The sequence below is a fragment of the Episyrphus balteatus genome, chromosome 2 (assembly GCF_945859705.1).
Source record: "Episyrphus balteatus chromosome 2, idEpiBalt1.1, whole genome shotgun sequence".
Classification (NCBI taxonomy): domain Eukaryota; kingdom Metazoa; phylum Arthropoda; class Insecta; order Diptera; family Syrphidae; genus Episyrphus; species Episyrphus balteatus.
The window spans coordinates 66,011,069-66,035,467 of record NC_079135.1 but is presented as its reverse complement, the minus strand read 5'-3'; the positions used below and the strand labels follow the sequence as shown (position 1 = coordinate 66,035,467).

General features: G+C 30.1%; 1 protein-coding gene across 2 annotated transcripts in view; it reads left to right on the top strand.

The window, feature by feature from the left end:
- Positions 1 to 24,025, top strand: part of LOC129910468 (uncharacterized) — a 37,481-nt gene extending 13,456 nt beyond the window's left edge. For both annotated transcript variants that reach the window (XM_055987867.1, XM_055987866.1), the window contains exons 2-12: positions 5,434 to 6,490; positions 10,224 to 10,402; positions 10,675 to 10,877; positions 10,937 to 11,325; positions 11,404 to 11,483; positions 11,550 to 11,648; positions 13,562 to 13,827; positions 17,228 to 17,419; positions 17,486 to 17,655; positions 23,256 to 23,432; positions 23,603 to 24,025. In XM_055987867.1, coding sequence (XP_055843842.1) covers positions 5,548 to 6,490; positions 10,224 to 10,402; positions 10,675 to 10,877; positions 10,937 to 11,325; positions 11,404 to 11,483; positions 11,550 to 11,648; positions 13,562 to 13,827; positions 17,228 to 17,419; positions 17,486 to 17,655; positions 23,256 to 23,432; positions 23,603 to 23,910 — 3,006 coding nt within the window. In that variant the 5' untranslated portion in view covers positions 5,434 to 5,547 and the 3' untranslated portion in view covers positions 23,911 to 24,025. The remainder of the gene's footprint in view (positions 1 to 5,433; positions 6,491 to 10,223; positions 10,403 to 10,674; positions 10,878 to 10,936; positions 11,326 to 11,403; positions 11,484 to 11,549; positions 11,649 to 13,561; positions 13,828 to 17,227; positions 17,420 to 17,485; positions 17,656 to 23,255; positions 23,433 to 23,602) is intronic.
- Positions 24,026 to 24,399: the final 374 nt, after the last annotated feature.

Here is a 24,399-nt window from a genome sequence, read left to right as displayed (position 1 = left end):
AATTAATTATTTATGCAAAATTGCATATCAACTGAAAAATGTTAGAAAATTTTTATATAGAAAAAATTATTTTTTTAAAAAACGGCTCTAACGATTTTCGAAAATTTTTTTCTAAAAATTCCTTTTTATACTAGAAATAAAATGGCATACTTAGTTTTTTGTAAAAGATCATTTAAAACGGCATTTAATTATTTATAAAAACAGATTTTATTTTTTTGCACCACTAACGAAATTCCGTGAAAATATCAAATTTTAAATCTTCCCTTATTTTGTTCAGTGAAAAACTTTAACATTAGAGTAACTTTTACCATAAGAGCAAGTACGTGCGACCCCAGTCGTGCAATTTATTTATTTCATCGTGTTATGTTTTTGTTTACCACAACCAGGAATGGTGAATTTTATCAATTTCTTCTTTCCATAATTTTCTACAATAACTAACTCACATAATAAAATATTTTTTTTTACATTTCCAATCGAAAAACAAATTGAATTTTTTTTTAACAATATCTACAACAATTACTGCTTATGTAGTTTAATTATGCATTGAGTCAATTATTGTAGAAAATTATAAAAAAAAATAGGAATTGATAAAATTCATTTATTCGTGGTGGTGGTACATAAAAACGTAACATGATGAAAAAACAAATACACTAAACGAAAAAAAGCTAATATTTTTTAACTGGTTGATAGTTGATAGAACTGGTCGATAGAACTTTTTTCTATTGCGGTTTAGAACAGTCATAAGTATAGCTATTAGCCATTTCAGGCTTATTCATTTTACCGGGCGCCCTGTCTAAATCAAAAGCAAGCTTTTCAAAAACTATTTCCTTGGATTTAAATAAAAAACAATATTTGCAAGTTTTAGTGTTTCCAAATCGATTTTTCAGAAACAAGTTATTGATGTATTTCACGCCCATAATATTGACAAATTTTAAGACTAACAAAATTGGTTTTCTTGCTGCAATTTTTTACTATTCACTAAACTTCTTGTTTTGATAATAATATTGCTGTTAGATTTTTGCTTTGAAATGTTGATTTATAATTAACTTCAAAATGCCATATGAATTTATTTTTGAATATTTAAAAAAAATAAAGATTTTGAATCAATTAAAAAGCTTAAAGTCTATTAAAATTCATCCTGAGGTCTAACCTTACTTTTCGCCTTGAATGTATAAAAGAAAGTTTTGAAAAATTGCTTATGTAACTGAAAAATGTTTTTGTTCGAAATTTTCAAACATTTTTAAGCAAACTAGTTGGTATAGAAATTCATTAAAAGCAAGAGAAAAAAGTAATAAAATAATTTTTTTAATCCTTTTTTTCTAATATACTACAAAAAATGTACATTTTCAATACGACCACTTTTTAATAAATAGTCTTGAACTATTTACAACAAGTTATATGTGTGGCACTTTATATTCAGAGTTTTCTGGTTAAATGATAGGTATGTATAGTAGGTATATGCTTTTTTTGTTCCATTTTCTTTGCGACTAAATCTGAAGTTGGGATTCTCATACATATTTATCAAAAATTTAAAGTAGTCTCTTATTGTATGCTCAACAATAATGTTTTGACATAATTTAATCAATGATATAAATATTATAACAATATCTTCAAATTGCAAAAAAAAAATACCATCCTACAGTCGTACTTATAGGAACATTAAAAATGATCCATGATATTGAATGAACCCCATACCGGGTGATTTGTTTCATTCTGGGTCCAGTACATAAGAGCGCCAGTATCCTTAGTTCATTCTGTCACCGATATTGGAAAATAAATTACAGTGCTTAGTTTGTCATTCTCGCACAAAAACATATTTATCTGTAGCTTGTGGGTTGGCGGTGGCGGTGACAAAGCTATTACTTAACTAACATCTGAGTGAATATTCTTAGAATGGTTTTTCTATGTTGTTCTTGCTCACAGTAAAACCTAAAGTATTGCTGCAATGTCCTGCAATTTATTCTTATCACAAGTTTACATGACTTTGCCAAGCAAAAATATACTATGTTGAGTGTATTTGATGGATAATAGACAAAGAACTCTCACAAGGATCAAGTTAGATGAGATACCGACGACCGACGCGACGTATCTTTTCTTTTCTTTTGTATAATGCCCGACCCGACTTCTTATTTTCTGCATAGCAATGTGCTCCTTGCGTTATTTGTGGCAATAACTCTTCTTAGAGAAACCATTTCGAAAAGATTTCTTTGATTGATGAAAGGCTATTTGAATAAATTGATACTATGAATACCTAATTTTACAAATTGGCTTGAAGAGTGATATTAAGGAAAAGATAAACGGATAACATTGAGCATTGTCGTTTTGCTTGTGTGGCTTGAAAAATAAAAAAAAATTCAAAGTTAATTCTTTTTTTTTAAGAATGTGGAATTGTGGATAGTTGAACAATATATTCTTTTATTCATGTATACCATTCTACAAAATGAAAAAAGCTTTGTATAATTGAAGCACTTAGAAGATGAATGTGCTAAGTGACGTTTTCAAAATTTTGATCAATATAAATTGTTTTACTTTCTTCATTTTGGAATGGAAATAATGCTTTAAAGACGATACAGATGCCGCGATTTAAATGAAATCAAAACTGTAAGAAAAAAAATATGGTAGGAAAAATAAAATACTACTTGCAAATTAAGTAATAACTATCTTATATTTGAAGTCTGGTAACTGTATAATTCTCATTTTTATAATAGTTAATGGGGGGTTAAAAAATATTGATCTGTGAAACATTTTTTTTAATTTCCCTCGAAGAAAGAGCTGAGAAAGAGCTAAGAAAGAGCTTCTCAAAGTTTTGTATAATGCACAAATTTCAAATGGACTTGACCCATGATTGTTCTGAACACCTCATATGAAAGTTCAAAAACCGTAGTGCAAGTCCAAATGTTGGAGGCCGTTTACTTTTTTTTAAAAACGAACTTTGGTTTGCCATTCAAAAAGAGAATATCAATTAAAAAAAACCATTAATTTATCCAATTTTTTGATTTTCCAAAAATAATTCTTTTTAATTTTTTTCTTAATTTTAACATTAGAATTACTAAAATCTTTTTTTTTTGTACCTACAAAAATTTTCATTGAAATCAGTCTTGTCGCTTAGCAGAAATTCAGACATAAAGAGAACGGTTCAATGGCAAGTAGGTACCGTTAAAAACAATTTTTTTTATTTAAGAATAATACAACCTTTATTGCAACTTTATATAAATAAAATGTACTATACAACTTTGTCCTCTAACATTTTTCGCTAACACCAAAACTAATTGATCACGAGTGAAAATCGCAAAATTTTTCAAAACAAAATGGCGGCCAAACTTAAACATTTTGATCATTTCAAAATGAAGGCTGGGTGCTGTACTAATGTTCTTTCATATTTAAAGTCCAAATTGAAGTTGGAATTTTTTTCAGCAAAAGTCTAAATTCCTCAGACTATTTGCCAAGCTACCTTAATTTTCCAAAATATTAAGATCTGGGATACAATTGTACATGGTAACTGGACAAAAATCTATGAAGATGCACTCAAAAAATCCATTAAAAATTAATTAAATAAGTGTTTCTGGTATGCAGAGGGGTACGTTAAGTTGCCGGGGCGCCAGGGCAGGACTAAATTTTGGGGCCCCTTTAATATTTGGGGGCCTCTTTGATATAGAAAATAAGTAATAATAAAGAAGTACGTATACACCATACTTTTTTTCGGGGAAGAGGGGCTGATGAATCATTTGTGCATTTGTTAAGATTATTCAGGTTATTTTTATTTTGGACCCTAAGATATTATTTAATTTTTCTTTAAAAAAAGCAATTTAATTTTTTCGGTCCCCTGAGGCTCGCTCCTGCTGGTATGTGATAATGACCTGCAATTTATAATTATTTCAACCCCCGAAATCCGCATTAGCCCCTGGTTCTGATAGGCTATAATCTAAATCTTACTTTACAACATATATCGACAGTGGCGTATTGAGGGGGGAATTCAAGATCATGTTTGTATTTAGCTGATTTCATCATAATGTACATGATTAACTGAAACTTGTTCGTAAATCTTAGAGATTAAGAGGCAGCACAGATGCTCGAGCCCCCTCCAAATTCTGAAACGGTTGTTTGGGTTTGTTTGAGTAAGAGCCTAAGCTGACTATGAGGGTTGGGATAATTTTTGTTTTTCGGATTTTAGTCCAATTCAGAATTCTTTATATCATTTTTTAGTATTTTGACTTCCAATTACATCCCCGTTAAATTATTGCAAAACTTCTTATGCAATCTCAAAACGCCGTATTTGATCGTCTTAATTATATTTACTTTTTTTTTAATAATATTTTTCTCAAAGATATTGGAAATAGAAATTTTTGATATCTCAAAATCTAAGTGGCAAACAGGTTTCTTTAAGAAAATTGCAGTTTGCGCTTCCGATTTGGATTGCTGTTGCTGTTTTAATCCAAATCGGAAGCGCAAACTGCAATTTTCTTAAAGAAACCTGTTTGCCACTTAGATTTTGAGATATCAAAAATTTCTATTTCCAATATCTTTGAGAAAAATATTATTAAAAAAAAGTAAATATACTTAAGACGATCAAATACGGCGTTTTGAGATTGCATATTACGAAAAAACATATATATTTCGGACTAAACATCAAAAAGAATTTCATTCAAAATTGGTTTTTCAGACTTTCACGTTCTGCATTTCACTTTTTGCGTATTCACTTGCCGAAAGTGAAATAGGTGTTCTGCATTTTTTCACTCATTTAGATTTTCTGATCGAATTCAATTCACTATGTTACTGTTCGTGAATTTGGGGGCCTTTTTCAATGAATCTGCAATTGCAGTAATTTCACTTTAGAAACAAAATAAAAACGGAAGATCCTTCAGTTTTGACAGTTAGAAGCAATTTCGAAGTTTTCGAATTCGATCGAAGTGAAGAATATTGATATTTCATTTCACGTGAAATTGAAAAGTGATTTGAATTCACTTTCGTTCGAATTGTGGAACATGGGCGTAATTAACGAAAATATTGATGAGTCTAGCTCAAAAACTCTTGACGTGATAGGAATAAATCTGTTAACAGTTTTGGATTCAGCCCATGACAAAGTTCGAACGAAATGAAGTGCTTTTTTTTTAAGGATGACACAACTTCTTGCTGTTTGTGTAAAATGTTTGGGACACAAGAACTTTGAAAAACCACTAGGTACTCTGAATGTGAAAGGAGGAGAAAGTAGTACGAATCTGTCGAGAGCAGTATAATGCTACTATACAACTTTCAGTACCGCAGCACAGCGTTTAACTCTCGATCAAAGACTAATAAAAAGAAATGAAAATTTTTTCCCACATTTACCCTCTAAAAATTTTTGAAAAATTTTCCAGCCCCCTTCAAAATTTTTTCTGGATACGCCACTGCATATCGATATCATGTTATTATTTAACTTTGCTTATTTTTTTTCAGATCTCGTCACTAAACAACTTAACCATTTAAACCAACAAACATTGAAAATGTTTAGAAAAAAGTGATAAGACTGGTTGCCGTGCAAAAGCAATTCCCAAATACTGAACGGCTACAATGAAGTCCAAAAACTATGTTCCAGTTCTTGTGGTATTTTTTCTGAACTTTTATCATCAAACATTTGGAAATGAATTTGACAGAAATAACATAACCATTTTGCATGAGGTCGAAAACGACCCCCTTGAGTTAAACACACACGAAGTTTTACCTTCAAAGTCAATTAAAAAGAAACCATATGCCATTCTCGACAAATCAAGTGAATATGTAAAAATACCTGTTGTTAAAGCTTACAACGGTCATGCGGTAGCATTTGATTTTAATTTGGGTGACTTGGAAGATGTACACGATGCCATACTGCCGAATGGAGATTTAAGTTCTGAGGAACGCCATCTGCTACGCAATACAAATGATGAAGACTTGACGTATTCCGAAGAGCCATTGATAACACCAAGTGTCGTTAGCACTTATGTAACGCCAATGTCAACAGAGTCATATTTTAGTACTTCATCGATAAGTCCATTAACTGATAGGACAACCACGACAACATCTTCAACAACGTCAACCTCATCATCACCATCATCATTCACTCATTTGTCATCGACAGAAGCAACAACTCCAATAGTGATGCCAATATCAACTGATAAAACTTTAACAGCTCCCAGCACTTCAGGAGATCCAGTGAGTCCGCATATATTTAAGATTTTGTCAAAAAATAAATCCAAAATCAAGGGTGGACACGAATACTATCTGAAGGACGAACAACAAAAGACTTTTGGGAATCACTTTAATAGTATCAGTACATTCTTTGGGGATACTGATGAGAATTCTACAGCAGATGCTCTGCGGTCGCACATAAATGTTTTCCAATTGATGGTGAATTTATATGATCATTTCTTTTGGCAGCCTTCAGAGCTTAAAACTAAAGTCTCTTCAGCTTGTGCTATGGATATTAATGCATATTTATCAGCACTCAATAGCAACTACGAGTGGGCACAAAAAGGTATGTTTTTTGATAAATTAAAGTAATCGTCTAAAACGTTATAGAAAATTTAAAAAAAAACGTTAAGTCAACATTTATCCCTAAAAGCTAGATGAAAACGATTCTTTAATACCTACTTAGCTTCGTTCCTGGTAAAACACCATAATAAATTTTAATCTATCATCACTCACATACATCATTTTTTCTAACATCGCGTATTGAAATGCATCAGCAAGTCAATTGGAAAATTGCCCCATTCAATTGATTTATGATATAAATTCACAAACCCCAGTTCAATATTGTGTACAATCGATTTGTTATATCCAAAACATTTACCCGTTTTTACATTGCTTGCTTAATTTGTGATAAATCTCGGGCAAACAAAGCTCCTGAAAATGTTTACAGGCAAATAAGCATCAGGTCTACAAATCGTTTTGCCGTAGCTAAAGATATTTATCTGTTTTGCTCTGGATGGAAGCCGATTAATTTCATGTTGTTGTTGTTGTTTTTTTCCAGAAAAGGATCTAAACTTAGGTACTCATCATCTATCTTTATTAAGTTCAAGTTAATGTCTATAGTATATAGATAATGTCTCAAGGGATGTAGATAAGTATCCTCCGGAAGTCCGTTGAACATAAAAGTGTTTGGGGTTATATCCTTAGGCATGTTTAATTTAAAGTAGTGTGTAAAAATACCTGCCAAATCTGAAATGAATCCTGCAAGTTGAAGTTCTTAAAAAAAATAAAACGCACTTTTGTGTCCAACGAACTTGCTCTTCTATTTCAGGTAAGGGTAATGTCGCTGTAGGGGGAAGACCCGACTCACTTAGAAATCAAGGGTATATCGCTCATTTACTTGAATACTGTCATAACTCAAAAATCTCGAATTTTGAATTATTAATGCAGAAGTTATTGGAATACTGTAATCTTTATTCCTACAGAATACTGACAGAGAAGGATCACTAGTTTTGTTTTAGAAACTAACTTTTTACATACAAAAATAGATCGATGCTAAATTTAAAACCCGTTTCCTGGAAAACTAGTTTTTTGGAATTATGACAAACACTGTCAAGTAAATAAGTGAATTATTATCGTAACACAAGACTATAGCGAGTTAGGAACCCAAACCCACTAGTCGAAGTACTCGGAACTTTTTATGAATAGGGAAAGACCTTTTACGTCACTTTTCACTGGGTCCACTACCAGCGTTGCCATTTTGCTGCAATTGCAGTAGATCTACTGCATTTCTTGCAAAAAATAAATCTACTGCCACTTAATTAAATCTACTGCACTTCTTCAATTTAAATTCCAAGCGTTGTAAGGAAATAATAAACCAATTCCTTTGTAATAAATAGTATTGAAATGTACAATATCTGCTCTTAACCCCAAACCAACTCTAAAAAATCTGCAAAACACCAAGATTAACACTGTTTAAAGTGTTTTTGGCCCAATAGATAGAGTCTGGATTTGCAAAAACAAATCTAAAAGCAAGTATAAATGTTTAATTTAAAGTCTGAAATTGGTTGTAATAAGAAAGGTATTCTGACTGTTAGTTCAACATACGGGTGTTTTGCTTGTTAAATAAAAAATCTACTGCGAATTTGTTTAATCTACTGCATTGTTTTTATGGATCTGGCAACTCCTTCACTACCTAGTTTCTCTTTCTTCATAAACGAATTCTCCCAGGTTGAGTCTGGGTTGCAAAAGTCGATACGATTGTACTTTTTTCGATACACTTGGCTTGGCTAAAGTACACAAATACACTATTACTAAATTCGATACAGTTCTGTCCTTCCGCTTAAATCAATATAAAAGGTATTCTGGATCAATTTTTTCTTTTCAATTCATCTAAGATATTGTAAAAACTGCCACATTAGTCAAATACACGTTTGATTTGAATAGAACATTAAACGGTCAAGGGTGAATTTAAAGTATTTATTTAATTTTCTTCAAAGAAATAAATTTTTTTTTCATTACATTACTTTTTTGTTTACATGTGAGATTTATTAAAAAAAAAATTGACACAGGTTAGGTTTTTTTAATTTTTTTTTTTTTTGTTGGAAAATTCACCTCAATTTTCATAGCCATTGACGATAAGATTAAAGCCTATATTTCGAAGTTCAATACACCTGCAATAATTCTGCATTTTTACATATTTCACTGCATATTAACATTATCACGAAAGACCAAAGTTTTGAGTTGTAATGAAACATCAGTGTTTTGCAGTTGTAAACTGTAAATAGGATCACAGTAACAAAGAACAAAATCAAAAATGACCTTTACGATTTTAAAAAAAAAAAAAAAAAAAAGAATTTAATTTTTGGTTTATCTTAAAGTTTTTCGTTCATTTAAAATAAATTTTTCGAATTGTTCTTTAATAAAATTTGAAAGATTCAAAAAGTACAATTCGATACACTTTTTATTTCACTTTCGATACAATGCTCAAAGACGATTTTTCAACCCTGGGTTGAGTTGTCTTTATTGGAGAGAGCAGGGCAGTTAGATACAGAGAAGATATTGAACTGTTTCCTTTTTTTCATTCATACAGCTCCAGTGCAAGTTATTAGAGAACACACGAAGTCGTTTAGCACTTTGAACGTTTCAAGTCTATACATGGTCATATTTGTTGAGCTGCCTTGTAGGCATTACTGTGAGTCTTAGATTTCTTTAAAACTGTTTGAAGCCGTTCTGGAAGGATATGAGGTTAGTTCGCTGACACGGCAACAGCTACATCATCCCTGTAAGCAATAAATTTGAAACCTTCTCCATCTAGGGTTAACGACAGCTCCTTTGTCTAAAAATTTTTCATAGGATAAGTGATTAAAACTAACCTCCCTTAAAGGTCTCTTGTGTTAGCTGTTATACGTGTTTTGAAATTTCGCATCTATGTACTGAAAATTCTGTTGCTAAACATAATGTTGTTTACCATATTCTTAAGTGGATCCACTCTTTTAGTTTGTCTAGATGGAACTGAATTCTTGATATTATTGGACACATCCTTTATTCTAAGCCGAAAAGCCATAGTGTACTCTTTGTAATGAAGGGAATATCCAATTGTGCCTGCCAGGTAAATGAGAGTAGTCTACACTCTACACTGATGTGCGTTTTGTGTAGGCTTGCTGCGCCGTACAGATCAGACATCAGACAGGACTCTTTCTCTTACGTAGATAAATGTTTTTCATTCTTTGCAAGGTTTAAAGTAAGATGCTTCGGAGGAGTCTTCAATTTCACTGCGGAAGCTTCACCAGGAGAATTTTTTACTTTTACGCAGTTGTTTGCTGTAACTTTTTACTAAACATTTTAAGGTGTATGTCCCAATCTAAGAGTTTCCTAGTTAATTTAACCCGGTTGAAAGCCTTCCTACAATCTTTCCTCAGTGGTGCTAGTTCTTTATTGCACGAGAGTGTTTTTTCTTACCTCATTATTTTGGTAAAGCGGCGGGAATTACCCATGAAATAAATTAAAGCTATTCTAAGAAAAAAAAAAAAAAAACAAAGAAGCCAAAATCTAGGTTTAAACAAAAATTTGACTCTTCCGCAAATGTATACTAACCACTCTCCAAATTTTACAAAAATTAAATTCCCAACAGAAATTTTTAACAACACTGTAAGTAATTTCAGTATCTCTTTCAATGGATTCCAGCTTTTAAATGACATTTTTATTCTACCAACTTCTTTTCAAATTTAACAAACATATATGCGACATCGTTTAAAACAAAATTACATAGACAATTTAAATTTCTTGTTAATTTCCAGCTTATGACTCGTCTGGCCATTACCGAGGGCAACTTTTCTTTGGAAGCAATAAATGGTTGGGACAACGACAATGCTGTATTGAAATCAACCAACAAGAATTTCAAGACGACCGAAAGCATTTTGAATTTGAATTTTATGTGGCTACTGTACATATCGCTGCTTGGGCGCCATATAATTTGGTGAGTAATAAAAATATATTCTTCAAAAATAGGTCCATTCTAGACAAATTAGGTTTAGCTTTAATTCTACACTTAGAGAAAAATGAATCGTCAAACTTGTGTGATGTCTGTTGTCAGATATCAAGAATATATTTCATTGCGTGATTGATATTTGAAACCGTTTTGCTCAAACAAGTTTGTGCTGTATTTACTAAAACAAGCTTTCGACAGCTGCTAACATTATTTTAATCAGTGTATATATTATTCATTTATATATTTTTCTCCTTAACTAGACAGCTGAATTACAACTAGGCGAGTGTCTACCAAAGTCCTGTACTCCCCGAGATGTTGAATCCATTCTTAAATTTGACCCTCATGCCCAAATGCTAACATCAGGATTGATACCCAACAACAACACTCACATTAACATCAAGTCTGTCCGAGCCATACCAGGCCGATATTGTTTATGGAAGGATCCTAAATTTGTTTTCTTTTTGTAAGCCAACTTGGTATTTTGTGTGTTCTTTTTCATAATCAACAAAAATCATCTTTCAGCACCTTTTGCATGGGACTAGTGGGAGTATGTTTACTAGCAACTTGCTATGAATCGAATCTAAATGAAAAGAAAAGAATTCGACAAATCACCAACAGCGTTAAAGTTGATCCCAAAATCGGAGTAAATCCTGATTTAAATGGCAAAACATACGAGATATATCAAATGACAAAAATAAGCACCAAAATCGATAACAATAATGTTGACATAGAGGCCGATCTCAAGAAGAATAACAAACAAGATAAGAAGCATCAGGCAGCAATCCAACCGGAAGGAAAACAGGAAGCCATACAAGGAAATGAGGGGGTAATAGCAAAACAGGCATGTAGTGATGTTAATGCCAATCATGTTGAGCTCTCTGCTGGGGGAATGATGAAGAAAACCGAACTGGGTTGGTATCAAATTGAAAATGTGCCAAGAATATCCAAAAACATAATTATCATGTGCTGTATATTTTCTTTTGTTTAAGGAATTCAAAGAGATATACTGTTGTGTTTTGCATTTCAAAGTAATGCTAGCACAATACTTTCAATGGAGCAAAAGGTTGAGGTAAGAAACCGAAACTATGGTTTGAATTTTTTAATTTGCATATTGTAATAAAGATAATTTGGACAGAATCAAACTAGTTGTGTTCATGGCTTGAGGGTGTTGTCCGTATTGTGGACAATTCTGGTGCATACATATTTGGAGATGATGGTAATTGGAGAAAACAGGGTAAGTAATTACACAAAAAGTTATATATTATAGTCTAATTATTGATACATAATTGAATTTATATTATTAAACTGATTAAAATGTTAAAATTTGTGAAGATAAAAGAAATATTAAATAAAACACAAAAAAAAGCTTTATACAATTCTAGAATTTTTACGCTGAGGTTGAAAACCACGCCTTTTTCAGATGTCTTTAAAAGAGATCCTCTGCAAGCGCGTGGCTCACCGACAAATAAAGGTGATACATAGTAGGAAGGGGTTTTATTTATTTTACTTAAGGTGACCATCAGCACCATAATACGGCTACAACCCGTTGTGTTTTGGGCCTTAACCAACTAGCTGAGTTCTTAAGTCTTAGCTAGCTGCTTCTAGTTTCGCAGTTGTTGTCCATGCACTTGCCATCTTAGGCGCTGCACTTTTACTCTCTTGGATTCGCTGTCGCTATAAGTTATTGCGCAGTTATCCTCTCAATGTGCTTGGTTCTGCTTGTACCTATTCAGCGGGAATACCTTTAAGTCCTTCAGCCTTATTGTCCTTAAGTGCTCTGATTGCAATACAGATCTCAGCTCTACTGGATCATGTGGTACGCAATCAAGAATTTTTTCTTTTGGGTAATTCGTCAAATTTTGGTTTTACATTTTAATCGAAAACGCAGTTTCAAATCGAAGCCACTGAGCTACGGGAATTGAAATTTTGTTTAGGATCAAAGTGAACATTACCTACGATATGATCAAAATTAAAGGGCTTTGTTTTCTCATTTTGCTTTTGATAAAAAAAAAAATAGCGTAAGCAATATAAGATAAAATTTTTGAAATATATGATTGAAAAATATACCGACCCGTTTTTTATTTCTGATTTTCTACTAAAACACTTAGGTCCATTTTCTTCACTCGGAGTTGAACATAACTTGAGAATTTTTAATATAAAAATTCTCAAGTTTTGTTCAACTCCGAGTGAAGAAAATGGACCTAAACCGATTTAAACGAAAATTTTCATAGGTACAAAAGCTTAATATCAAAATGTCTTACAATTTTCGTTTGAATATTTCAATGTTATTTTTTTTTAGTCAATAAAAAGAAGAAGATGATTTTGTTCTTTGTTCAAACAATTTTTAATCGTTTTTTACATTTTTAATAGAATTAATGATTAAATTAAATTAAAAGTGTTTCTTTTTTAGATTGCTATGAAATCTTTTACATTCTAAGTATTGTTTACTTTTAGAGCAAGTACGTGCGACCAATCAGTTATGCATTTTATTTTATTTTTTTTTTTTATTTTATTTTATTTTATTTTTTTTATTTTATTTTATTTTATTTTATTTTAATTTATTTTTGTATTTTATTTTATTTTATATTATATTATTTAATTTAATTTAATTTAATTTAATTTAATTTAATTTAATTTAATTTAATTTAATTTAATTTAATTTAATTTAATTTAATTTTATTTTATTTTATTTTATTTTATTTTATTTTTTTTTATTTTAATTTATTTTATTTTATTTATTTTATTTTATTTTATTTTATTTTATTTTATTTTATTTTATTTTATTTTATTTTATTTTGTTTTATTTTATTTATTTTATTATATTTTATTTTATTTTATTTTATTTTATTTTATTTTATTTTATTTTATTTTATTTTATTTTATTAAGCTTTCACTTTTAACATTGAAAAAAAAAATTGCGTGGAAATGAAGAAGAAACTCTGGATGGAAGATAGACTCAAATTTTGAATGAAATATGTGTTCGTGAATCCTATTTAGAACAATTTAAAGAAAAATGCCTATGTGATTTGGTTCATTAATTTAAGAAATTTTTGTAAACACAGAATTATCACTAAGGTTTATTATATTTATGCACAAATTCACAAAAAACCATAAGTATTTATAACATTTTTCACTTTTTTTTTCTAGTTCTTGCGTATAATAACAGAACGAAATTTCTTTTATCAATTCATTGGCAATGCAACATTTTCCGTGGATACATTCTTTTTTATAAGTGGATTTCTAGTGACGCTGCTCTTCCTACGACAAGATAAAAATAAACAAACAAAACATACCAAAGATGACGGATTTTTGAAGAAAAGCCTGAATAAGAGTTTTTTAATCGTCATTTATCGGTACATTAGGCTAACACCGGCATATTTGTTTGTCATTTTGTTTTATGAACTTTCCCTAAAGTGAGTATTAACTTAAAAAAAAAAAAATATTTTAAAGATAAGTTAGTAAGATAAACATAAACAAAAACATATGTTTAAACTTATAGAAGATACGAACAAGGCTTTTGAATTATGGTGTTAAATTACTATAAATAGATATATTTGTACTAATTTTACTGTTCCAATAGTTAATATTCTACCTTGAAGATAATTTGTTCTCCAAATTGCAAATTTCTAGGACATTTCGCATATTATTGATTCAATGTGAATTAATTTTGTCCCTAAGATATGTGCAATGTGCATACTTACCTACATATCTTAATCTGGTATGTTTGGGATTCACATTTATGATATTTAACCCTTTTATAAATACATGAACATGAAGTCTAAGAGATATCTTAAGAAATGTTAGGCATTCGACCATTGCCTACATATTTTTTATACATACATGCACATTTGCATAGGCACATTGCACATTTTCACATGCACTTCAACACAATGGTTCCAATTTTGAGCTCGAACTCGACACTTGAAAAAAGTGTTCAGTTTTTTAATGGAGATTTGCAGTAGGTATTTTAACAGATACAACAGACTTATTTTTTTTTTAATTTTATTTATACTCACAGTACACTAGTACAGTGTTCTTTTTGAAATATACCTAATAGGGTAGGTATATATAAAATTGTTTTTAAAATCCAGTTTTATTTAGCCTGAGGTAATAAATGTAATTTATGTAGGATAAATTTCAGTTTTTCCAACAACAACGCATTTTAAATAAATAAAGTCTATGGATACACCCTCATGAAATAGACTCGATAAATATCAAAGTATAGCAGTATTTTAATGATGTTTTTTTAGTTCTCATATTTCTGCTTGTCAATTTAGTCAACATTTTTGATTTGATCTTTTTTTTTTTTATTGCTCATTTGGCAGTTAAAGCTTCTCTAGGCTCAATATTGATGTGAATATTTTTATGTTTCATTGAGGCTGTTTTATAGTTATTCACAAAACATGTTTAATCCAAACCGTCGCGTCAACGATTCAAGAAATATTAAAGGGACTTTGGTGGCTTTAAAATAAAAATTGATGGTTGAGCAAAGTTACGTATGCACAACTTACCAAATTCACTCTCAGGCCCCACATGTGGGGTTCACCTCAGTTGACCTCAGATAGATGTATGTTATATAGGTACATATGTTTGTATAGAAGTAGAAGTGACATGGAAAAAAATCCGCTATGAATGAGTATACTTCACACAGCCGCTTTACAGGTGTATTTGATAGCCAAAAAATCCCTGAAAAGGAATTGATAAAAAAATGCTATCTATATTTTGTTTATTAGTTTTGTGTCCCGCTTGCATTTGTTTATTTTTTTGTTTTTGCAATGTTTTAAAAATAAGCAGAATTAACGATTCTTATTTGAAAATATTTTGTTTTTCTGTTTATTTATTAACACTAAAATGACAATTATTTGCAAATTGTCCAAATGCACTGTGGTGTATACGTAATCTTTTTTATTGTTTTTTGTACCGCATATGCAAGAGTAGGGAAGCAGAAGACGGTTGAGCAAGCTAGAAATCATAGGTTCATGCAATCTGACCATATGCTGAATGGGATGAGACCCCAAACGACCACTCTAAGCACAAGAACTGTGGAGATAGGGCTTTATTATCATTTTAATTCGTATTTTGTCCATTAAAAGAAGGTCTCAAGCTGAAATACAGGTGAAAAAAAAGGTTATACATACATACATAGGTCCTTCATCTGGAAAACAAGATGAGCAATATTTTTATTTCTAATTGGGAGGATATAATAAATAACTATTTAGTATGAAAATGAAAAGTAAGATTTTATAGTTTTAATTTCATTTTAGAGTGATAAATTATGTGGTACATGATTTAAGGTCATATTGTAATTCCGCAATAGGTTCATAAAAACAACTAGTTTTACTGCTTTAGCTGCAGATTTTTTTAAGATTTAGGTTGAAAAGTAGCTTTAAGCATGAACTTTATGCTTCCATTGCTCCGAAATTAAATTCAAGTTAAGTTTTAATATCTAACTTTTCATACTTATCAAAAGAACAACCTTTAAATTTATAAAATTAATGTTTGGGTTCAAAAAGAGATTGGTATTATTAAAATACTAATTTGTTTTATTCACTTTACTTTTAAATACTGTAATGTTTAATTTTATTTTTAACTTATGTATCTTTGATAATAATTTCAATATATTAATGTCGTTTTCGATTGGACGTCCAGGAGCGTCTGCAAGTCTTCTGAAACCGTTTTATTGACTTGAAAATGACAGCAAGAACGCTTCTCAGAAGAGAAATTCTCTTCTCGATTTAAAATCAGTATCAAATCAAGAAGCACTAATACATGAAAGTATTAGTATTAAAAGTCAAAATAATCACTCAATCAGTATTTTTTTTCGTTTTTCATTCAAAATGTTATTTTTTTCTGTAATAACATAAATAAATAAACGCATTATATACTTACTTAAAATATTTTGCAAACCAACTGTCTCATTAATTTGTTGAATATTACCGTTTTTGAAAATTAATTTATAATAATTTCGTTTGAAAGAAAAAAACAAAACAATTATATTTGACATTTGAAATATCACAGAATAACTAACACAAACACAAAAAACAGAATTGAGTGGAAGCGATTTGACCTGTTCCATTCGATTTCAGAATGAGTGAATCCTTGAGTGAAACGAATCGAAAACGACATAATATTCAACTATTTATTCAAATAAAATTTTCCTCACTCGATTTCGAACTACCAAACAATAAACATCGTTTTGATATAATAACAGGTATGAAACTTTGAAGAAAATTTCCTTTTTTGTTTTAGATTAATATTAAACTAGTTGCAACATATACATAACTATTAAGAAAATTAGTATAGTACCCACTAATTTTCTTCAAAGCCTTAAATTTTAGAGTTGAAAAATTTTTGGAACCGTGAGGATATATTATATTTCTCAACGTACGATGAGCTTGATGCCGCTTAATCTGAAATCAATAAATGGAGTTAAAAGAAAACATCTTTGACATTACCTTTTTTTTTTTAAACACGAGTTCGATCTTTGTAGTCCCTAATGTCAAAAGAATGTGTTTTTTATTTTTTTGTTTTTGCGTCTTGTCTAACTTTGTGTTTTTTGGAAAAAGTTTATTTGCATAATTACATTGCAGATGTTTAACCTTTGTCCTTTTTTGTACTCAAACTGTCGCAATATCAAGTTTAGCTTGTATCCTTGATGTTATATCCTACTCTTATCCTTATTTCCCAAACAAAAACTTACACTTTCTTTTTTTTCGCCGCCCATATGTGACTTGAATATCTTCCCCCTTTTATCCCAAATTATATTTTGTCTTTTCATTTTCCATTTATTTTTTTTTTATTTTTTTTTTTCAGGTACACATTCGACAGATCTGTATTCCAGCCATTGTATCCTGTTGAAAATTGCGCCGATTATTGGTGGCGCAATATAATGTACATTAATAATTTCTTTCCACTTAACCAGATGTGTATGGTTTGGTCTTGGTATATGGCAAATGATATGCAATTCTATATAATGACCACACTGCTGCTAGTTTTCTCCACAAGGTAAACTTTTTTCTTAGAGATAAAGGTTAATTCTATTTAAAGAATTTTTTTTTGTTTTGTTTGTAGATACTTTAAAACAACAATTTTGATCCTTTTGACATGTCTGGTGAGTTCTTGGGGTGTGTCAGGCATGATATCGATACATTACAACTACACCCATAAGGTGGCGAATCCTTTTGAATCATTTAATTTTCTGTACGATAAACCCTGGCAGAGAGTCGGGTCGTATATAGTGGGTGAGTGATAGCTTTGTTTTTGTTTTCCTTTATTTTTTTATACATTTTATTTGTTATCCAATGAATACAGAAAAGTGTCGGATTTTGCTGATAAGGAAATTTAGTATTTTTCGGTTTCACGTTTTGGGGCGCTAGTCACAACAAAAACATTTTCTCTCTCTTATCATGTTTTTACTTTTTTTGTGACTTTAAAACTTCCGGTGACGTTCTAAGATGCACTTAATTTTTTTTCATTTAACGATTGACAATTATAAAAGAAGACAATTGTACCTACTAACATTTTTTTTTTGTACTATTTTCTGTTACTATTAGAACTTTTTGAATAAAAAACCTGATTTATTTCTTATTCGAAAAGTTATGGACTGTAAGAAGTTTTATTCTGATTTTATGCTGTTTTTTTGACCGCAGGCCACAAGTCAGTCAAAAAAGGATAAGATTGGATAAATACTTGGTAATTTTCTCTTCTTTTATGTACAGTGTACACGAACTGTTTAATGTAAAAAAGAACACTATTCATTTAATGTAAAGAAGTACTATTTTTTCGGTAATTTCTCATGTTTTGCTAGAGAAATTTTGTTGAACAACATTAGATTCATGTTCAGCTCGCTTAAAAAAACAATAAATTAAGCTACTCGTACCAAAAACAATACAACTTTTTTACTTGAAATACAATTTGACTGGGCCATTAATCATACAAATGTTTATTTTTCTGAAAATCTAAGAAAGAAATTTTACCAAAAACAATGAGAAGCCTTGCACGCTTAACATTATTTATCAACCGATTGTTGGTGGTCAATTTAAAAGTTGGATTGGTAGTAATGGCTACATTTTGAAGGATTTGCAAGAAAATAGTCGCGACTTCAAAAATGGGAACTTTTTTGTTGGAAACCCTAATTTAAAGGAAAAATTGTCACATATCTAGTTTGGTCAGATAAGAAGAAATTTGAAATGCCAATCAAAAGCCTGAATAGTAAACAAAATTAATAAAATAATATAATTAATGTAAGCCTTCAAATATGGCAACCCTATTCAAATGAAAAAAAAACACTGCATAAAATTTTCTTTGAAAAAAGTACAACTTTGTATACTAAAAGGCTAAATAGTGGAGTCAAATCAGCTTTATACCTCGGAATCCAGGGAAAGTCGATGAACTTGCAAAACGAGTATATTGCTGCATTATTAAAGGGTCAAATAGTTAAAAAAAAAATTTCACCGATCTCGATTACAACAGTTTTATGCACCGACCGTTAACTGTCATTCCGTATGAAAGCGTTCAATCGGAATTGCTGTCTCATTTTAGATTTTGCTCAAACTTTGTAGGGATGTTCTCTAGGACTGTAAGGAATCCATGATGATTTAATTTTATGTTGCGTGATTTCCCCGCTTTTTGAAAAATGACATCGAACCTTTTTATGAAAAAGTTTGTAAACAAATTTGAAAAAGGTTCTATGTTCAACATAGAACCTTATAGTTATAAAGACCTTACATGTAACAAATGGATTTTATATGAAAAAAGTGACTTCTTCGTGAAATAGGCTTTGATTTAATTTAATTGTATTCATGTTTTGCACAAAACAGTCAAATTCTATTTTAAATAACAGAAAAAAATAGAAAACAACAATTCCTGCTTTAGTTGAATCAGGTACACAGAAAAAAGACATGCTAAAAACAAATAGAATTTGTATTAAATCAATAGGATTTTTGCATATTTTTTTGCCAAAAATACAGTCGTCTTAAAACAATCATCTACAGTGCAAAATGTATGCCAAACAAAATTTAAAGTTTGTTTAATATTTTAATTTTAATAATAATGCAATTAAAATTAAAGAAAAATAATTTCAATCTTAGCAGGTATCTACACTTATTTTTTTTTTTTTCTTAAGAAGAAAATTCTTGTTAAAATGAAGTTCACTTTGATTTAAAAAAAGTGTAAACAAATTTTACTTATTTTTATTAGAAATCTTATTAATTTAAGAGGATTGGATTTTAGAGGAGTATCATCTTGATTCTAAGTGCTTTATTTGTCTCCATGTATAACGTAAGTATATTTGCTTCAAGTTAAAAAAAAAGTTTTATTCGATGAAACTATTAATAGAAATAAACTAATATAATTGTAAAGATGAATAACGAAGAGTTCACTTTTGAAAAAAAAAACTCAATTTTTTCCAAATTTTTTTCCAACTAAATACAACTAAAAATTAGTTAATTTTTTGTTTAATATTTTTGTTTTTTGGGTACTAAGGTGAAAGCTGAATCTCGTTTGCAGTTGCTTTCTCCTAGTATATCTTGCCGTCGTCGGCTGAAGGTTTGTCCGTTAGGTACTTTTTGAGTTTTGACTTGTTTTAAGTTAAGGAATCTAAGTGTTTCTTTAACTTTTGGTTTATTAATACGAACTATGAAATTCCCAACCTAAACCAAAATTTCAAAAGAATCTAATGAATGACCTGTTTTGGAAAGTTTGATTTTTCAAAAAAAATGTTCAACATTTTTTCAAAAATCCAAAAATGCATTTCTGCAAAATTTTATTTTTGATTCATACAAAGACTATATAAATGATTTTGTATAAAAAATGTTGATAAAATTTAAATAGTCGTTTGAGAGAAATTCAGAGTTTTTTTAATCGTTAAAAAAGTTTTTGAGAAATTTTTTTAGATAAGGCTCTAAAAAAATTAATTCAATCCATAAAATCATCTGCAAAATCTCCAAAAACTGCTACATACCAAGTTTGAAAAGAATTGATCCATCCGTTTAGGCTGTAGCTTCTTAAAAAGACAAAAATTCGAGTCCCAGGTTCGATTCCTGTCGGTGCCCATTTATTTTTTTAAATTTTAAATAAATATTTATGTATTAAATCAATAATTTTTCTTCACAAGAAACCATAATTTAGGCCACAAACTAAAATATTCGTATTAATTTAGAATATAATGTTATTCGCCGCTCAGGATTTAAAAAAAAAATAGAACAGACCTGTCGCTCAGCCGCTCAAAATTGACGCTCAGCCGCTCAGGGTCTATGTGGCCACCCCCATACATTTTCATATGGTGTAATTTAGTTTTGCCACTCAGGATTGCCGCTCAGCCGCTCAGGCAGTACACTAAGGCGCATTTCAACTCTAAATTCAGCCATGAAAACCTCTTAGTCCTTCCATCCGTAAAATACCTTCGCCTTAAATTTAAATACTATAGATTCTTCCAACAGACAGAAGAACTTTGTTAAATGAAAAACGTCAAGAAAAATAATTTTTCTGCATCTCTTATTTGTTTCCTTAGCTGAAAAAAAAAACCGAACAAAAACAAAACAAATGAAATTCCAAAAAAAAAGGAATTTTTAGTGTTTCTTGTCAGTTTTCGTTTAAAGTTGCCATTTTGTTGCTTTTGTGTGAAGCTGGTGACGAGCTGCGGTGTGAAGCGCTTATGCCTTGGAATTATGTTTTATTTGAAAAGTTTCCAATTTTCATGAGTCGAGATGGTTTAGCGGGGTCGCAGTATACTCGTGTTGTAGTAGGTTCTGTGCATTGCAGGTTGACAGAGAATATCGCATACGTTCTTTTTTTTCTGTTTCGCTTTGAAAAGCAAAGGATACAAATGTTTGACAATGTGAGTTAGAATTTCTTTTAGAAAGGAAGGAAGAGTATTTCGAAACTACGAATATACACATTGGTACGTGTAGATATGTTCTAAAGTGACTTTGTTTAGGATGACAGTAAAGGACGTGATACGGGTGAAGTATGTGAAACATGTATTAAAAAAATAAAACAAAAAAATGTATTTGTAATTAGTACGACTTTTTCTGTAACCGGGTTACAAATTTTCATGGAAAGAAATTCTCTGCGAATTATGGACAAATGCTATCAAAGCATTAAATTCTATTTCAATTAAGCTACGTGGCTAAGTGGTGGGATTGTTGAACTTGGCATGCTAACGTGGTTAGCAGTTTTATTCCCAGAAGTCTTCTACTTTTGTTTTCTTTTAGTGCACCAATTTTAGTTGACCTTCGTGTACGTTTACATTGATATAATATGTAGTATGTGTGGAGAGTCATAGAAAGCTTTTATCCCAATTGAGTTGTTTTTCTTTCATTTATCAAGAAAAACAATGACACGTTTGTCGGTATTGAAAAATGAATTAAAAATACAAGCCTAATTGATTATAAAATTTATTTCAGCTGTGCTATCGATTTATGCAAATCAAAGACGTTAATTTAATCTATTTGAAAGACATTTAATAGACTCATTTCTCAATTTAAATTGTTCTGTTCTTATCATTGTTTATGGGAGGTCAGATTAAGTTTTGTATTTTTTTTTAACGAAGTTTTTTTTATTCTTCAAATATATTTTTTTATTTGTTAAAGGACCAATTTTTGAATAATCAGATAAACCTCAGTTAGAACTTATTTCAAGGAATATCAATTTTTTTTAAATTGACATTATTCGTTTGATTGAAAAATCAGGTTTAAAACAAATAACTCAAAAAAAAAAATTCAGAACTATCTTGAAAATTTTTTTTTAATAATAATTATGGCAAAAATAATATAATTTCAAATAAATATTTTTTGTACACAAAACAAATCTTTGTTATGAAAAATACCCGATACAAGCAAATTAATGTCATTTTCGATTGATTTCACTCAAGGATTCACTCATTCTGAATTCCAATACAACAGTTTGAATCGTTTAAAAGAATTGAAAAATTAAAAAATATCAACGAGATAGTCCCTTAAGGATGAGGAAAAGTTGGTTTCAAATCCGATCTAAGATTTCCAAATTAACTTAATTGGGGTTATTAAAGAGGCTTATTTTACTTTACTGTTACTTAAAAAAAGGCATATTTCACCTTACTCAAAAGTATATAACCCCAATGAATATAGAATGCGTGTATTATAATATTAAAAAAGTACGTATACACCCCAGTGACCAATAGTGATTTTGCACTTTCTCTATAAGGGAAGTACTGGTTTTTTATAGGGACTTTTAAAAAATTCAGATATGTAAGTTAAACTAAAATGATAAATAAAGAGAAACTTGATTAAACCTCTTTCAAGCGATACTATTGTTTCGCTTAGCCTCAGATAACCTTCTCGGAAAACCCGACCTTGGCGCAAAAGCCCCAAATATGTATTATATATGTATATATAATAACAAAAAATGTGGTTCTATTACAATTAAAAGTACCTGGTTCCATTCTGGAAAATGATTAATTAACAAGAAATTTCAAAAGAACTCTTGAAAAATGAGTTCAAATTTGTATTAACACTACAAAAACCACGAATAGAGATAGACATCATTAGTCAAAAAAAATGTAAATAAATAAAACCTCAAAATAAAGTGTCTACAAATTACTTGACCTCTCTAAGTGAGTATAAATACCATCAGACTGTATAATGAATACGACTGTACGAATAAAAACAACAAAAGTAATTTGTGGGTATAAGGTATGCAAACATATTAACTCCCAAAATTAAAATGAATCTTCTTTTATCCTCACCAGAATTGTCATCCAATTTGCTTGTAGTCAACCCTTGAATTCTAACATTAAACCACTCTATACATTCTATACGTAGTAATTTCTCCTGTCTAACCAAAATCCTTTTTATTATTGCAGGTATGATTGCTGGCTTCATAGTGCACGTTAACAAAACTCCACCAAAAATATCATTTCGAACGAACTTGCTCCTTTGGTTTGCCAGTCTTGGGCTATTATTTGTCGTTATATGTGGCGTTTGGTCTGGCCAACTGAGTGTTATAGCCACAGCGTTTTATGTCAGCATCGGACACACTGGTAAGTTTTTTTTTTGGTTTCTAACAAAAAAAAATCTAAAAAAAAAATATCCAAATGCTTTGACGACGTTTTCATAAATCAACATTAGGGTAAATCACATTTCACTAACAGAATAATAATTTACAGAATTACTTTTCGTAATGCTCTATCCGTTTTATCTTTTTCCACAGCTTTTGCAGTTGCCCTGGTTTGGATCGTACTCTCCTGCTGCTGGGGCTTGGCTAATCCCGTTAACAAGGTGCTTTCATATCCTGGCCTTTTGCCTTTGAGTCGGTTGACATATTGCACATATCTTGTCCATCCCGTGGTAATACTGTTGACATCGTTTCAAATGGACGGAACTATCCATTTGAATAACTTTATGATATGGGTTATATTTTTAGGGAACGCTGTTGTTTCGTTTGGTGTCGCGTTTTTTGTATCTGTTTTGTTTGAAGCCCCAGTCGTCAGATTGTTGAAAATATTCTTTAAAAAATGAAATTAAATCGTGTTATAGATAGTTTATTTTTTTAATTTTAATTTTTTGGTTGACTTTCTTAAGACTACATTAAGTAAAATGTGGTAATGAATTTATTTTACTGTTATTGTATTATAGAATGTAGCGAAAAGTGTAATATTGTATATATGTACTTAGATTTAAAAATAAAGTGTTTTTGTTTTTATTTTATTTAACCAATGATAAATATTTTTATTATTTATAATTTAGCTTTCAAATAAACTTTACCCCTTAAATAATAATTATTTTTAGGCTAGATTTGATGCCATTTTTATTAGTGACTTAGTCCACTTTTATAATTAAGGGCACATATGTAGGTATGCAATGTACAGGTACAGTAGGTATATACATAAAACATAACACTCCTTTTCGTTTGTCTCTTAATTTTTTCCCAACTCAATTGTTTCAAAAAAAGTATAAGAATGACTGTACTAATACCCTCTCATATAAATTTCATAATTATGAGCATTT